We start from the raw sequence: 16,597 nt of genomic DNA on the forward strand, positions 1-16,597 counted from the left end.
GGTTTTATATGAACAAAAGTGACATCTCAGCTGGGATAATGTATTAAAGATGTGAGGTTAGACTCTGTCTGTATCCCACTCTTGAGTCAGACTGGTTCTATTTCCAAAGTCGGAACTTGTAAAATGTTATATGGATTGACTGCCTGCAGGTTGTGTGCTTTTTGAGCAAAAATAGAACATGTCTGCAAATACAACTCTGCAAATGCAAATTCACCCATAGACTTATATACATGCGTGTGTACATGTGAGAGTGAAAGAGAGAGAGAGAGACAGAGTGTGTACGTGAGTGTGCGTGTGTAAGTGTAAGTGCATGTGAGAGTGTGTGTTGCGTGCGTTCGTTCATGCTCGGTAGAGTGCAAGCGTGCATGTGACGGAGTATAGGCTTGGGAGAGAGTGTGTATGTGTGGATATGAGTGTGGGGGGTATATGTGTCGGAGAGACAATATGCCTATGTATGTAAGAGTGTGTGTGTATGCGTATGTGAGAGTGTGTACAGTATAGTGGGGTCACCTGTAATGTGACATGAACCCAAGTTCCCTGTTGAGGCCATCCTCATGGGTACTGAACTCAGCTGTCAGCCTGTGCTCGGCCACTCTGCATTGTTGCATATCACAAAGTCCACCTTGAAGGATGGTCACCTGAAAATCTGAGGCCCAATGCCCCAACTGCTGAAGTGTTCCCGGATTTGGAGGGAACACCCATTACCACCATTACACGTGGGGATACCACCACCATGTACACGGGCAGGTACTTATTTGACTCAGCCAATGCAGTCTATCTCATATGCGGCAGGCAAGGTTGCCCAGAAGGATGGTACATTGGAGCGACCAAGCAGACTCTATGACAATGGATGAACGGATACTGCACAACAATCGCCAGACAGGGATGCTCCCTCCCAGTCGGGGAACACTTCAGCGGTCAGGGACATTTGGCCTCGGATCTTCGGGTGACCAGTCTCCAAGGTGGACTTTGGGATATGCAACAATGCAGAGTGGCCGCGCAGAGGCTGATAGCCAAGTTTGGCATCCATGAGGATGGCCTCAAGGGGATTTTGGGTTCATTTCACACTACAGATGATCCCACTACACTATACGCTCATACACACACATACATACTCATGCAGACCCTCTCTCATACACACACACACACCCCACACTCACACCCATGCACACACCCTCTCACAGGCTTATACTCCGTCACACTCACGCACACACGCAAACACACACTCTCTCACATGCACTCACACGCACACACACTCACTCTCCCTCCCTTACATGCATGTGCGCACACACACACAAACTCATAAGTCTATGGGGTGAATTTACATTTGCAGAATTGTATTTGCAAACACATTCTATTTTTGCTCAAAAAGCACACAACCTGCAGGCAGTTAATCCATATAAAATTTTACAAATTCCTACTTTGGAAATAGAATCAATCTGACTCAAGATTGGGATACAGGCAGAGTCTAACCTCACAGCTTTAATACACTGTCTGAGCTGAGATATCACCTTTTATTAATAAAATCTTAGGTTATCTGAGAAGGTGACTTAAAAGTAGTTCTGGGATTTATATATTAATGAATCAAAACCTGCAATCTACTCTAAAAGAAGAAAGACAACAGCAATCTAGGTTTGTTTAATATATTGTTTTAATTGCATGACACTGTGATCTTTTGCTATAAATTTTACGTCTTATGATCCTGCTCCACTAGTTACCAGATGAAGAAGCAGCTCTCTGAAAGCTAGTACTTGCAAATAAACCTGCTGTTGTGTGACTTTTAACTTTAATAATAATCAATGATCTCTGTCTCCATTGCCTTGGACGCAAAAAGTTCCAAAGTCTCACAACCCTCAAAGGGGGAAAAAGAAATGCCCCTTGGTCCTTGACATTCTTTCCACATATTTGGCAAGACCTTTTAGAATCTTATACATTTCAATCAAGTCTAAACTCCCACGGAACCAAGTCATTCTATCAAATCTATCCTCATAAGACAGCCCGCGCATTCCAGTTTCAATCTAGAAAACCTCCTCTGAACTGCCTCTAAAGCACTCATATTTTTCCTTAAATAAGGCAAGTAAAACTGCACACAGAATTCAAGACGTAATCTCACCAATGCCCTGTGAAACTGAAGCAAAGCATCCTTAACTTTTATGCTCCAGCTCTCTCATAATAAAGGGAGAGCATTCCATTGATCTTCTTGATTGTAATCCATACTCGTATACTAATCTTTTGACACAAACTCAAGAAAGCCCAAATCCCTCCGGACCTCATAATGCTGCAGCTGTTCTCTATTTAAGTATTCTGTTTTTTTTTATTTGATCAAAGTGAACAACTTTGATTGTAATTCCACTAAGTTCCTTCCTTCCTGTACCTCCTGATTTAGTTCTATTATTGGAATTTCTTTTTGTATAGTGGACAAACATACAGGGGAGAAGTGAATAAAGGACTCCAAGGATAAATTTACATGAGGTTAGATGGGAAAAGACTCAAGTTGCAAAGCTAAGGATTATAGCTCTAAACAGCACAGCAAATATCCTAAGGTCACTTCAAATTATGCCCTGTGGTATTTTTAATTCAGTCACAGAAATAATTTGCCTTAGCACTACCAAGTTGTACTCACCTTTTTGAATCTCTTTATTTTCTTCTCCCTGCAGGCTATTCGCCTCATTTTCTGTGGCCTGGTCTCTGCTGGGAGGGGAATCACTAAGTTCGGGAGAAATGTTTGCAACATCTACATTCTTGGGCTTTTGTTCAGGAACTGAAGGTTTAACAGTTGGAGGAGAAACTATTCGCTGCATCACTGGAGACTTAGGTTCAGGTTCCATTTTACCTGGACTAGATTGCTTTAAAAATATGTTATTTGGTCAATAGTGGAAAAGGCAAATTCTCAACATCCAAATTATAATCAGAATATATAAAAACCTCTTAAGACAGAAAACAGATTCAAAGTTCAGTATTTAGATCTCCATTGATCACTGATATTTAACTAATTAGATAACAAACAGAATTACATCATCTTCAGAATTTTAATTCCTGATTAGTTAATTAGCACAAAAGAATTAAAAAGCAAAGATTTTTAACCTAACAAACAAATTCTAATTAGTGTAGAATCGTCAAGTAGCAACACTACATGCAACGCCTTTCAATGAAACAAATCTTGGACAACTCTAACAAAGCTAAATATCATAACAAGAAACAGATTAGAAAATAATTTCAGAATAATAGTTTTATCTGGTACTCATTGATTCCAACAATATGTGGTCAAAACCACTATAGTTTTCAGAAGAAGCAGGATTTCAAGATGTAAGATAATGAAACTTGTTTGCATATCTGTACTGGTGCCTCCACTTTAATGTGATCATGTATTTTTAACCTTGTAATACAATTCTAAGCACTTAGAACAACATGTGTATGTTTGAAACAGAAATTGTGGTTGTGAGTTTGACATTCTGTAGTTATGCATTCCTGTTAAATGTAGTGCAGCAGCACCTCCATCAGTAGGAAATGCAACTACATTGTGACAAGTTTTCAACAACAATTTTCACTACAAATGTAAAAATAGGAATGTATAACAAAAATATCAAATGATGTGGAAGAACTACAAGACATTTTATCTATTAAAAATAGATGGGTGTATTTTTGACAATTTTATACATTCTTACCACCAGTTTTTAAACATAATTACAATAATAGCACTGATTCTATCCACATGGTTAATATTCAGAAAGAAAGAATTATTACTTTCCTGACAGGTTTACAGTAAATTGTGACTGGATTCAAGCACAATGGGAAAAAAATTGCTTCATAGATGAAATAAGGCAAATAGTAACTACCTGAGATTTTATTCCTTCTTTTCTAAGAGTTACTGACACGCCCACAGTCGGAGACAACTCAAGTGGCAGAGGAGGGTCCTTTTGCTTTGCTTTGTTAGGTGGCACCAAAGTAAAAGCTCCTTCAACTGCTGCAGGGTGCTGATCTATTTCTTGGCCTCTTTTTAATAATCCTGCAAGTGAGACCTCTGTACTGCCCAATGACCTGTCGCCACAGCACAAATGAATCTGAAGTTTAAAGGAGAAAACAAAGTAGAGTATTCATTTTGCACTTAAATCCACCATCCAGAGGCATGACTAGACTTTAGACATTTCAGATGTCATTTTAAAAAATTAAAATTTACAAATTTTACCTATCTTGTTCACTAAAGTCCCTTTGGGGAAAAAATTCTGCCAACTTTATCCTTATGTCATACTAGACGCACAGCACTATGGCTGATTCTTAACTGCCCACAGAAACGATCCAACAAGCCACTCAGTTGTACTAAGCTACTATGGAAAATAATAAAACTAGACTGATCATGTGGCTGTGACTGAGGCATGAGATTTAGACAAATTGGCAAATTCCTGATGAAGAGCTTCTGCTTGAAAAGTCTGCTCTCCTATTTCTCGGATGCTGCCTGACTGGCTGTGCTTTTCCACCGCCACACTTTTTGACAAAGGCAAATTCAGTCCAGGCAATTTTCTTTAATTTCAGACTCACCAAATTGTATTGTACAGCAAATGCTCTAAGTTCTCTCCAATTATCATTTCTATTTACTTTCTATCCTATGGGGAGAACACTCTGGAAGTAGAGTCCCAGGAATCCTCAACATTGTCTCTAAACACAATGATAATGAATAGCATTAGACCAAAAATGGAAAAAGCTGCTTCTGCAGATTACCAGGTTTCAGTTGCATCTCAACACCACATGTAAGATGCACTAAACTCAATATGGGCATGGTCCTTTCCTGTCAATGATGGCATTTTTTGGAGGAACAGGTCACATGTTTTATGGCACTACCAATTTGTTAAATGGGATAGGAAAGATCGAGAAGTTTAAAATTGGGTACACATTAGGCACTCTCAGCAATCAGAAAAAATAGTACTGTATTCCACCACAAACTGTAGGCTGCCATGTGCAGTCCTTATCCTGATAGGCAATTCAGCAATTAACAAGAAGAGGGTCCTTGGCTATTTCTACCTTCAACTATGGTATGACTCAGAAAGAAAATACAAAAGGCTTTTGAGAAGTTTTGAGTACAGAATCTCTGCAGTTCTTCTTCTATCGCCATAAGAACATGGCATACCTCCAGGCTCTCAATTATATTTTACTATTCAAACCTCAAATCTCTTAATTCCCTTAGTTTTGAAGAATCTTTCAATCTCAGCCTTGAACAGACAATCAAAGTTCAGGATACAGAGCATTCTGAGAGATTGACAAACTTGCTCTTTGAAGAAATTTATCCTCATCTCTGCTCCTGAGGCAACACCCCCTAGTTAAAGACTCTCCAGTTAAGGGAAATTGTTTCTCAACAATTGCATAGACGCTCAAATGACATGGACTGTGGTGAAAAATATGGCAAGAAGTCCAGCAAGGACTACTTCAACATCAGGAACAATCATTACATATTTTAACTAGGTACTGGATGTAGACTCAAAATTCTTGCTAGACAGCAGTGAGGTGCATACTAAGGCTATTGCTTGCTAACAACGTTTTAACTGCTGATTTCACCTCTTTAATATGCAGCTTTCTACGAAGACATTTGCTGCAAGCAAATGAGACATTGAGAATTCTGGACATGGGAGTCAGAGCGGATACCAAGTGTATTCAACTCAATGTTGGCTATCAGTACAATGGACATGCGCCATTGGCACTAGCCACACATAGCCCATAGCCACAGATATTTGACTCAGACATGTGCTAACTCTTGGCACGTCTCTCATCCACTGAAAATATGCTTCTGTGCTTCCGTGCTGCACCTCAAAGTGCAAAGGGAATAATAGCTGGAATGCTACAGCAAGAAATGGCTCTCAGGGGCAGGCATCCAGTGCATGGACTGGATGAAGCTGCATCACAGAATGTTCGTTTGCTCTCTTAGTATTTAGCCACCTTTGAGCTCACCACACCTATGCTTTGTCCCTAAGCTCACAGTTTTGCTGCATTGGTGTGCTACTTAGCACAGACACAAAGCCAGGAAGGTTGTCAGCAGTCCTCAGTCAAGTCAAGAAAGATAGCCTTTGTTCAGTGGGCCCTGCAATTTAAATCAAGGGCAGCCTCCAATTCCAGTCCAAAGACGTGGACTTGATCAGTCAGTAGCTTGGGGTGGTCCCAGTCTGCAAAGCAAGGTGCTAATTTCTCCTTCTCTACCACATCAGGGGCAAAAATCAAGACCATGCAGGACAGCTTTGAATCCTCCACTGTCAACATCCGTGCAGGCTACCAATTTGCTTACAACACAAAGATAGGCAGCAAAGTTAATTGTGAAGAGGATATATGCAAGCAATGAAGCAATTTAGATAAGTTAGTGAATGGACAAAGATCTAACAAATGGGGTATAATGTGGTAAATTGACCACTTCTGCAATATCAAGAAAGAGTAAGTCAACACAGTTTGCACGTGGCAGAATTAAGAATGAAAACACCAGTCACGAGTCAGGGGATGCACACTGAGGTGGCTGTATGGCATGTTTTCACCTAATACATGAGCAGCCTGATAGGAATCCAAAGGTCAGACCAATTATGTCAAAATCTAAAATGGGAAACATTGATCTCATCACTGATTTTTCTTCACAGATCAGGACATCCATGTCACATTTTTATTTACTTTACCAAACAGCTGGCTTAACTTTGATAAGAATAAGGAAAAGAAGAGAACAGCAAGGACAACAGAAGCAGAAACAAGACACTCAAGATGCTGCATCTGTGGAAGAACGAGCAACAGAATTTCTTCAGCAATTTCTGTTTCTGTTTTAGATATTTAGTATCCTCAATTTTTTGTTCTTTTTATTGAACTTTCAAGCCACTGGCTCCTTTCAAGGCTCATCTAGGGACATGTGGCTTCTCCAAATCAACCCACAAACACAATCAGGAGTTCACAGAAAACAATATAGTTTGTCCTGTTTACCACAGAACCAGAAAGGGAAGGTGCCAGAACCATCAGATTTGCTGCCATTGTTGGGTACCCTCAGGTTCCAGGAGCCATCGACTGCAGTCATGTGGCACTGGGAACTCCCAGGCATCATCCAACCAGGTTCCCGAAAAGCAAGAGATGAAACTCTCTCAATGGTCAGTGCATTTGTGACCATAGACAACAATTCCTGCGGTCATGCACCCACTATTCAGTGAGCTGTCACAACATGCCGAACTCCCAGATTCTCTGAATGTCTGTCAGCGCCAACACAATCTCTAGGGCTGGACTGTGACTAATGATCCCAGTGCAAAACCATCAGTTTGATATCCATCAGTGCTTCAATGCAGCACACACATTCACTAGTGCCATCAGTGAGGAGGGAACTGTCTTCTGAATATGCATTTCCGATGTCTGGACTGCTCACGAAGAGCATGCCGGTACAGGTGGTTCTTCTGTAACATGATAGTTGCATTCATGTGCAACTCCGCATTACAGAAAAATCGCATTTTACAACCAGCAATTAAGGTGTTGGTGATGTAATCGCATTACAGCCAATGCATGTTTTAAAAGTTTGCGTTTTAGAAACAGTGTCCCCAATTCATCAATCGCATTATAGCGAATTCGTATTAACGAAAGGCGCGTTAGAGCAAAATGACCTGTGCTCATCAGACAGACTAAGACATAGCTTAATATAAGTGGAAATCTAAAAGAAGGGCTCTGGAACAGCTACTTAACTCCTCAGGCAAGGAAAAAATAAAACAATCTGATAAAGTTTCTGAAGGAGGCAGTGCTGATGATCAGGATGCTGAGAAAACGAGGGCAATAGTGAGACAAGGCAGACAGGCCATAATAACCTGACAATGGCTATGCCTGATAATATTTTAAAAAATTTACTCATAGATGTGGGACGTGAGCGTTGCTAGCTCGGCCAGCTTTTATTGCCTATCTATAGATGCCCTTGAGAAGACATTGGTGAGCTGCCTTCTTAAACTGCTCGATCCATGTGCTGTAGGTAGACCCACAATACCATTAGGAAGGGAATTTCATGTAGATATATTTCCAGGTCAGGATGGTGAATCGCTTGGAGGGGAACTTGCACGTGCTGATTTTCCCATGTATATGCTGCCTTTGTCCTTCTAGATGGTGGTGGTTGTGGGTTTGAAAGGTACTGTCCAAGGATCTTTGGTGCAGACTATAAGTGGTACACACTGTTGTTACTGCATTTCGGTGGTGGAGGGAGTGGATATGGTGCCATTCAACTGGGCTGCTTTGGTGTGGATGGTGTCAAGCTGCTTGATTGTTGTTGAAGCTGCACTCATCCAGGTAAGTGGGGAGTATTCCATCATACTCCTCACTTGTGTCTTGTAGACAATGGACCGGCTTTCAGGAGCCAGGAGGTGAGGTACTTACTGCAGCATTCTTAGCCTTTGACCTTACACTTTTTGCTATTGTATTTACATGGCTAGATTGGTTCAGTTTGTGGTCAACGGTAACTCCCAGGATGCAGATAGTTGGGGGATTCTGTGATGGTAATGCCATTGTATGCCATGGGTTGACGGATTGATCATCTCTTACTGGAGGTGGTCATTGCCCGGTATTTATGTGGCACAAATGTTGCTTGCTACTTTTCAGCCCAATCAGCCAAATAGCATCACATGAATATTTGTGGACATTCTGAAGTAATAGCCGATTGCAAAGCAAAGCCATTCCAGCCCTCAAGGGAATGCTCATTTTATAACTGAAACTTTGATACTATGTTTGTCACAGACTATCAAACATGTTTCCTTGTGCACCAATAACTTCTTGTTTTGTTTCCTAATCAAAGAATCAGTTACATGAAGGCTGTGGCCAAGCTATGCCAAACATAGTTTGCAAATATCACAGAGACAAAGCTGACGTGCATTGTGTTGAATTTCTGCTGAAACATCACCATCTAGTTTAAGTTCTCACTTTTCAGAAGTTATGTTCCTCCTATAGGACAGCAGTGATTGAAAGGCTCAGCACTCTTCACGCAGCTACACATGATGCTCATGTCAGTGTTTACGGTAGTCACTTGCTCTCATGTTAGTAAACAAGGAAAGCAACAGGTCAAATGTCTTAACAGATTTGTACAGACCACAGGAATATATCTCTAAACTCTATATTTACTTCGTGTAGTGCTGTATGGAAGATGCAACCAACGTGGATTCAATGTTATTTAACCTTTCTTTTCCTCCCATTACAACTGGGTGGCACCACAGCAGCTGTAGCTGAGCTGAAGAAGCCTATTGACAGCTATGCTACCTTACCTCGATGACTTTGGCAGTCTTCTTCCATTGGGCCTGGATCAAGAGGTGTACTTCAAACCTCCTGGACCTGACCTTTAGGTACCTGGCAGAGAGGAGGTGATGTGTAGAACAACTCTGGAGTGTCTCACGATGACAATCCTTGGCTGTCAGCTGTCACTCCTCATCCCTGTTGGGTGCAATTTCACCTCCTTCATCCATCAAGAGATGGAGGATCTGCATCGCTGTCAAGGTCACTTGGACCATCTCATCAAGCCATTGAATAAAACCGTTCATGGCTTGCACAATGGCATGGAAGCCCAAGTCCTTATCCAACAGATACTGAATGCTCTGCCTGACCAGGTTCTCCAAGGCAGCCACACCTGGTTCATGGAGATAGTCACGCATTCACCTGACATCAGACAGAACTTAGGAAGCTTTCTCTACCCTTCTTTCCAGTTTCTGCCAAGGGTGTCAGATGCATGCAGACATTCCCCGACTTACCTAGGCACTACCATCAGCTCATCATCTGTACATACTAAGACATAGAGAGATGCCTGACATAAGCTTACAAGGTGAGCAAATGGCTAGAGCCCTATTTACACAATTGCTGACAAGGTCAAGGAAATATGCAAATCCCAAAGTGCATTTTTACTAATGAAGGTAAGTTTGCATTTGTGGTAAAGGATCCATTAGATTTCCCAACTTGCATATCAATAAAGAGAATGCACCTTTCATTGCTTCATCGCAAAAGCGAATGGCAGTTCAGGATAGAGTGTATCATGGTATTTAAAGAAATCTTTAGATGTATCTGGAGTTTCAAAGATTTCATCAACACATTGGATATACAAACATAAGGTTGGAGGTTAGGGCATTTTCCATCAAAAACATGCCTGAACAATGATTTCACGTAGGTATTCCTCAAGTTGCTAATGTCCAAGCAGGTTAAGAAGGCATCTGACTAAAATTCAGCTGAAGTCAAGTTTGCTAGCTTTATTTGAAATAAATACAGAAATTATGCAACTTCATTTCACACCTGAGTTTTATAAGAAAAGAAAGAACACCAGGGTTCTGATTGCACTTTACACTCACACACACATATACACTCTCTCTCACAGAGAGTATTACACATGGAGCAATTCGTAGAATACGCAAATAAGTTGAACAGTGAATTGCATTAGCTTTACATACTCAAATGAATACAATGAAAAGTTTACAAATCGCCATTTATAGGGCCACCTTCGGAAGCAAGGTAACTAGATAGAGATTTTTCACAGCAAGTTCTAAGGAAGAAAAAAATTAGAAAAATAAAGAAATAAAAAGGCTAGCATTACAGATCATAAAAGTAAATTAGAAAAATAGAGAAATAAAAAGTTCAGAATAACAGTTCTACCAACCCAATTCACGCTGGCACATTGCCTCCAATCTGTGCCAGGCCTTAAATCACCTGTTGGGAGATTGCCGTGTTAGGCCAGCAAACCACCATGCCAGGCCACTGAAAGACACCACATGCCATCAAAAGACCAATACACCATGGGAGGTCACCATGTCAGGCTGAATGACCGCCAGGCTGGGAGACAGCTGGACTGGGCTGCTGAAAAAGCACAGCATGTCAGAGTGTGGTGCTGGAAAAGCACAGCATGTCAGGCAGCATCTGAGGAGCAGGAAAATCGACATTTCGGGCAAAAGCCCTTCATCGGGAATCACCATTCCCGATGAAGGGCTTTTGCCAGAAACATCGATTTTCCTGCTCCTCGGATGGAGTGTGACCTGATGTGCTTTTCCTGCATCACACTCGACTCTGATCTCCAGCATCTGCAGTCCTCACCTTCACATTGCCAAAAGAATGCCACAGGCCTCTGAGAGATCACTACATCGAGCCACTGAGAGACCACCATCACAGGTTGAGAGGACACCACACCAGGCCGAGAGGTCACCTCACCGTGTCAATGCTGAGGCCAGCAGTTCAGGACTTTGCAGAGAAGAAAGAAGAGAGAAAAAAAGAGAAAGAAAGAAAAAAGTAACAGACAGAGCCGGCTAGCTCCAGCTGAAGTGTCGTATTCCATCGCCATCTTGGAATCAGTTTGCACCATCTATATATATGCACAGCTGCAACTCACCAAGAGCTTCCTTCCACTGTATCTTTATGCGATCTCTATCATTTAAAAGGACTACAGCAACAGATGCATGGAACAGCACCACCTGCAAAGTTTCTCCAAGTCACACCATCCCGACCTGGAACAATACTGTTGTTTCTTAACTATTGCTAAATTCAGATCTTGGAACTACCTCTCTATCAGCACTGTGGATATAACTATTTGCTTATGCTACTTTAACCAACACGTCACTTGCCCTTTACTTCATTTTCGGCAAATAATCTTCATCATCACCATCTCTATCCTACCCTCTTCCCAATCTAATCAGCAAATACTATAAGAAATGAATTGCAGTATGTAATACTAAAACTACCTGGAGATTTGGTTGGGAAGATAAGAACAGCTGGAGAACGTCTAGTTGACTCCGAATTCTCACTGAAGCTCTTTCAGGTGCAAAGTTCGGGTTCATCAGGTCAATGAAAGGATCATTGGTGACATCATTTCCCAGCAAAGTGTAGTAAAAGAAAAATTCAGGTCTCCCCTCTGGTAGCTTGATTGTACTTGGAATCAACTGAGAATAGTACAAAGTTACATTGTGGATTAATTTTGATCAAAGTAAGCTTTGTTAGCATACAGATATGAAAAGTGTGGTGCTGGAAAAGTGCAGCAAGCCAGGCAGCATCCGAAATGTTGATTCTCCTGCTCCTCGGATGCTGCCTTGCCTGCTGTGATTTTCCAGCACCACACTTTTCAGCTCTGGTCTCCAGCATTTGCAGTCCTCACTTTCTCCTAGCATACAGATACGGCCACATACAAATTACAAACAAACCTTTGCAGCTTTGAGGACCAAAACCTCAACTGTAAAAATCAGATAAAAACAGCAATCCCCTGAAACATATCCATCCGTGGGAGATATCATTTTAAGACCTATTATGGTTCCACTGTGAGCAGTCAGAAGGACTTCCTTTTAGTTTGGCAGTTAATGGCAATATATAATTCATGCATTTTGTTGAACATTACATTCATCAAATGGAGAAGCTGTAGGAGTATTTCTACATTATTGAAGACCATGGCTCAACTCTAGCTAAACAATCTGGTCTTAAAAAAACAAATTTGTCTTGGTTCAAAATACATGAATAGCAGTAATGAATTACAGGCTGAAGTCCAAGTAATGAAAAATTTAATTAAAATTATTCTGAAGACTTGAGCATGAAGTAGTAATTAAATTATCTGACAGGCATAATGAAGCACGTTTCACCAGTATTGCTATACGATTAACATTACTAATCCTAAATTGAGACGAGTGCTTTCACCAACCTGCTCTAACTGTGTTGCAAATGCAATGGTCACAGAAAGCATAAAGAAATCGGTGCAGAATTCTGCTGGCCCAATCTGATAATAGCTTTCGTCCTCATTCAGAACTGCAGTCAGATCCTTGGGGTTCAAATCCAGGATGGGATCAGGCGAAGTTTCTATCACTACAAAATGTGCAAATAGTTTAAAAGCAATTTTAATTACTGAGTTTTGTCAACAGTGTTATGACTTTAAGCACTGGATTTGTTCAAATTATATTTAGAAAAAAAAGAGCATGATATACTTACTTTTAGCAAATGGATCTTACAATGTTACAAGTGATTTTTCTACATGTACAATTGTATTATTCAAATCACAAAAATATTTTAAATAACAATTGAGTTCTGGGTGCAAAAAAAACAAGGCTAAAGAATATCTTAAAGACGCACAACTAAAATATTACATTTTTTTTACAGACACTGATTAGTCTATTTTAGATACATTTAAATAATGCAGAAGACTGCTTTTGTAGCTGGCAAATGAAGAGGGTGTTAAAATAGAAATAATAAGCATGTTCAGCAGTAAGATAGTATTTTTAAAAAGTAAAAGAAACCAAGTGAAATGTTCAAAACTCTAGCTAATCTGTTACAACAATCACAAGTTAAAGGTCAACCTGAAATGTGGATTCATGGGATAAATCCAACTGATGCCATAATATGTAATAATTCCATTTCTGTTGATGCTATCAGTTATTTTTAAGGTAATCAATGTCATTAGATATCAGGTACAAGTATAATCCATCAGCCTTGTGCAATATCCTTGAGGTCTTCCAAGTAACTTTTATATTTTTAGAATACCACATCGTACATGTAGTAATTGCTGACTAAATATTTCTTTTGAGTTGGTTGATACAGAGCACCTGACTCTGTTTGCTGTAAAAACAATATTGCATATAAAATTAGAATTTTAAGTGATAGATTCTAATCCAAGTCTTCCTATACGAATTCCAATAAAATTCTTCCAAAATACTAAATAACTAATCAACTCGATAACATTTGGCCCAACAAGTCCACACCAACCCTGTGAAGAAGAACCCATCCCCCTACATTTACCCCTGACTAATGCACCTAAAACTATGGGCAATTTAACACGGCCAATCTGTGGATTGTGAGAGGAAACCGGAGCACCCAGAGGAAACCCATGTAGACACGGGGAGAACGTACAAACTCCACACAGTCACCCAAGGTGGGAACTGAACCCCGTTCCCTGGCGCTGTGAGGTAGCAGTGCTAACCATTGTTGCATCCAACATCTCCTCCACACAGTTTTAAAACTTCAGCTAAACAATTTATCCCGTTCAGTTCGATTGAAGTCCTACATAGACACAATAAAATTCCCTGAACAACCACTAATTTGATTTTTTTTTAAAAGTCAGCACCTTCCCCTACTCAACAGACGATTCAGGGACTTCCTCAGAAGACATCTTTAGCTTTTCTGAATGTGGCCCCATTTTGAGGCTGGAACATTGTCAGGGCAATTGGGCAAGCAGTGGAGTGGGCAACAGTAAGGAGAAGACTTAAGGGAGAAGGGGCACAGGAGTCTACCATTGTTGTCTAAAAGTTCACCATCATTCTGGGGTCTCCACCCTCACTTTGAGAAACACTGATACAGATCATTGCTGTGGATAAATAATCAGTTCAGACCTTTGAGGACAACAGTTTTTTGCTGTTAAAATAAAGCATGATTTTATTTCTGATCACAAAAGAACAGATTTGTAAAGTACAACAAAAAGGAATCTCACTTCTCCACTAAGACAGTGACATTCATTTTGAATTGTGATAAACAGAGAAAATAATTTATTTTGAGCAGTTTAGTGAAAGCTCTGCATCCTTACTTCAATGCCTTACTTCAAAAAGGAAAGGAATATCCTTTGCAAACACATACATCATTCAGGTGTGCATGGAGGAGCTCCTTAAAACACAGCTGCGTGCCAATTTTGAGCAAACTATGAATGTAACCAGCGTTTGAAATCTTTCTTGATTATCAAAATAAGAAGAAAGATAAGGGAAAAAAAATGAGCTGAATCAGCTTGAATATAAAACAGAAGGTGCACTTTTCTGATCAGCACACATCACATTAAAAGCAATCTCTCTGCAAACATAAGGATACTGCAGCTAGAAGCAGGAGTAAGAAATTCAGCCCCTTGATATGATATGATCATAGCTAATTTCATTTTGGCCCAATTCCACTTTCCTGCATGCTCTCCATAACTTTTCAAGGCATTGTTCATTAAAATTGTGTCTACCTTCTTAAATTTATTCAATTCATCTGACCTGGGGTACTGAACTCCACAGATTCACAACTCTTTGAGAAAAGTAATTTATCCTCATCTCTGGTTTAAATCAGCTACCACTTACCCTAAAGCTATGACTTGTTGTTCTAGATTGCCCCACATGATGAAGCATCTTTTCTGTGTCTACTTTGTCAATCCCCTTTAGCATCTGATGTACCTTAATTAGATCTCCTCCCATTCTTCTAAATTCCAAGAGATATAGACCCAAACTGCTCAAGTTCTCTTCATAAGACAAATCCCTTATCTTTGGAATCTAGTGAACGTCCTCTTAACTGCTTCCAATGCAACAACATCCCTCCTCAAGTAAGGGGACTAAAATTGCACACAATACTCCAGTTGCAGCCTCACTAAGACCTTGTATAGCTGCAGAAATACTTCTCTTCATTTATACTCTATTCCTTCAGCAACAAATGCCAAAATACCATTTGCCTTCCTGATTACCTGCTGTACCTGTTTACTGGTTTTCTGCAATTCATGCACGAGGATATCCACATTCCTCTGCAAATTTCTCTCCAGTTAAATAACAAATTGCTTTTCTATTTCTCCAATAAAAATGGATAATTTCACACATATCCATGTTCAATTTTATTGGTCTAATTCTGACCTATTTGCCTAATCCATCCATAGCCATTTGTAAATTTCTTATTTTTTCATAACAACTTACTTTCTCACCCAGTTTACTGTCATCTGCAAATTTGGCTATTGTACTTTCTATCCCTACAACCAAATCATTAATAGAGATTGAAGATTGAGGACTGAGCCCTGTGGCACTCCACTAGTTACATGTGAAAGCTCTGTCCTTAAAACAGCTGCGTGCCAATTTTGAGCAAACTATGAATGTAACCAACGTTTGAAATCTTTCTTGATTATCAAAATAAGAAGATAGATAAGGAAAAAAAAAATGAGCTGAATCGGCTTGTATATAAAACAGAAGGTGCACTTTTCTGATCAGCACACATCACAGTAAAAGCAATCTCTCTGCAGCTACCACGCTCCACCTTTTCGTCCATTACATCGATGACTGTATCGGCGCTACCTCGTGCTCCCATGAGGAGGTTGAACAGTTCATCCCCTTTACTAACACCTTCCACCCCGACCTCAAATTTACCTGGACCGTCTCAGACTCCTCCCTCCCCTTCCTAGACCTCTCCATTTCTATCTCGGGCGACCGACTCAACACAGGCATTTACTATAAACCGACCAATTCCCACAGCTACCAAAATACACCTCCTCCCACCCTGCCCCTGTAAACACGCCATCCCATATTTCCAATTCCTTCGCTTCCACCGCATCTGCTCCCAGGAGGACCAATTCCAATACCGAACAACCCAGATGGCCTCCTTATTCAAAGACTGCAATTTCCCCTCAGACGTGGTTGACGATGCTCTCCACCGCCTCTCCTCCACTTCCCGCTGCACCCCTCCAATCGCCACGAGGACAGAACCCCACTGGTTCTCACCTACCACCCCACCAACCTCCAGATACATTGTATCATCCTTCGTCATTTCCGCCACCTCCAAACAGACCCCACCACCAAGGATATATTTCCCTCCCCTCCCCTATCAGCGTTCCGGAAAGACCACTCTCCTCCCCAACTCCCTGGTCAGGTCCACACCCCCCACCCACCCAATCTCCATTCCCGGCACC

At 40.7% G+C, this 16,597-nt stretch overlaps 1 protein-coding gene across 3 annotated transcripts in view; it reads right to left on the reverse strand.

The window, feature by feature from the left end:
- LOC122560744 (centrosomal protein of 120 kDa) overlaps window positions 1-16,597 on the reverse strand; it is an 88,064-nt gene that overhangs the window by 62,375 nt on the left and 9,092 nt on the right. For all 3 annotated transcript variants that reach the window (XM_043711758.1, XM_043711769.1, XM_043711748.1), the window contains exons 4-7: window positions 12,623-12,783; window positions 11,679-11,876; window positions 3,837-4,061; window positions 2,624-2,846 (exon numbers count right to left, since the gene is read on the reverse strand). In XM_043711758.1, the coding sequence (XP_043567693.1) occupies window positions 2,624-2,846; window positions 3,837-4,061; window positions 11,679-11,876; window positions 12,623-12,783 (807 nt within the window). The remainder of the gene's footprint in view (window positions 1-2,623; window positions 2,847-3,836; window positions 4,062-11,678; window positions 11,877-12,622; window positions 12,784-16,597) is intronic.

The sequence above is a fragment of the Chiloscyllium plagiosum genome, chromosome 2, assembly GCF_004010195.1.
Source record: "Chiloscyllium plagiosum isolate BGI_BamShark_2017 chromosome 2, ASM401019v2, whole genome shotgun sequence".
Classification (NCBI taxonomy): Eukaryota; Metazoa; Chordata; class Chondrichthyes; order Orectolobiformes; family Hemiscylliidae; genus Chiloscyllium; species Chiloscyllium plagiosum.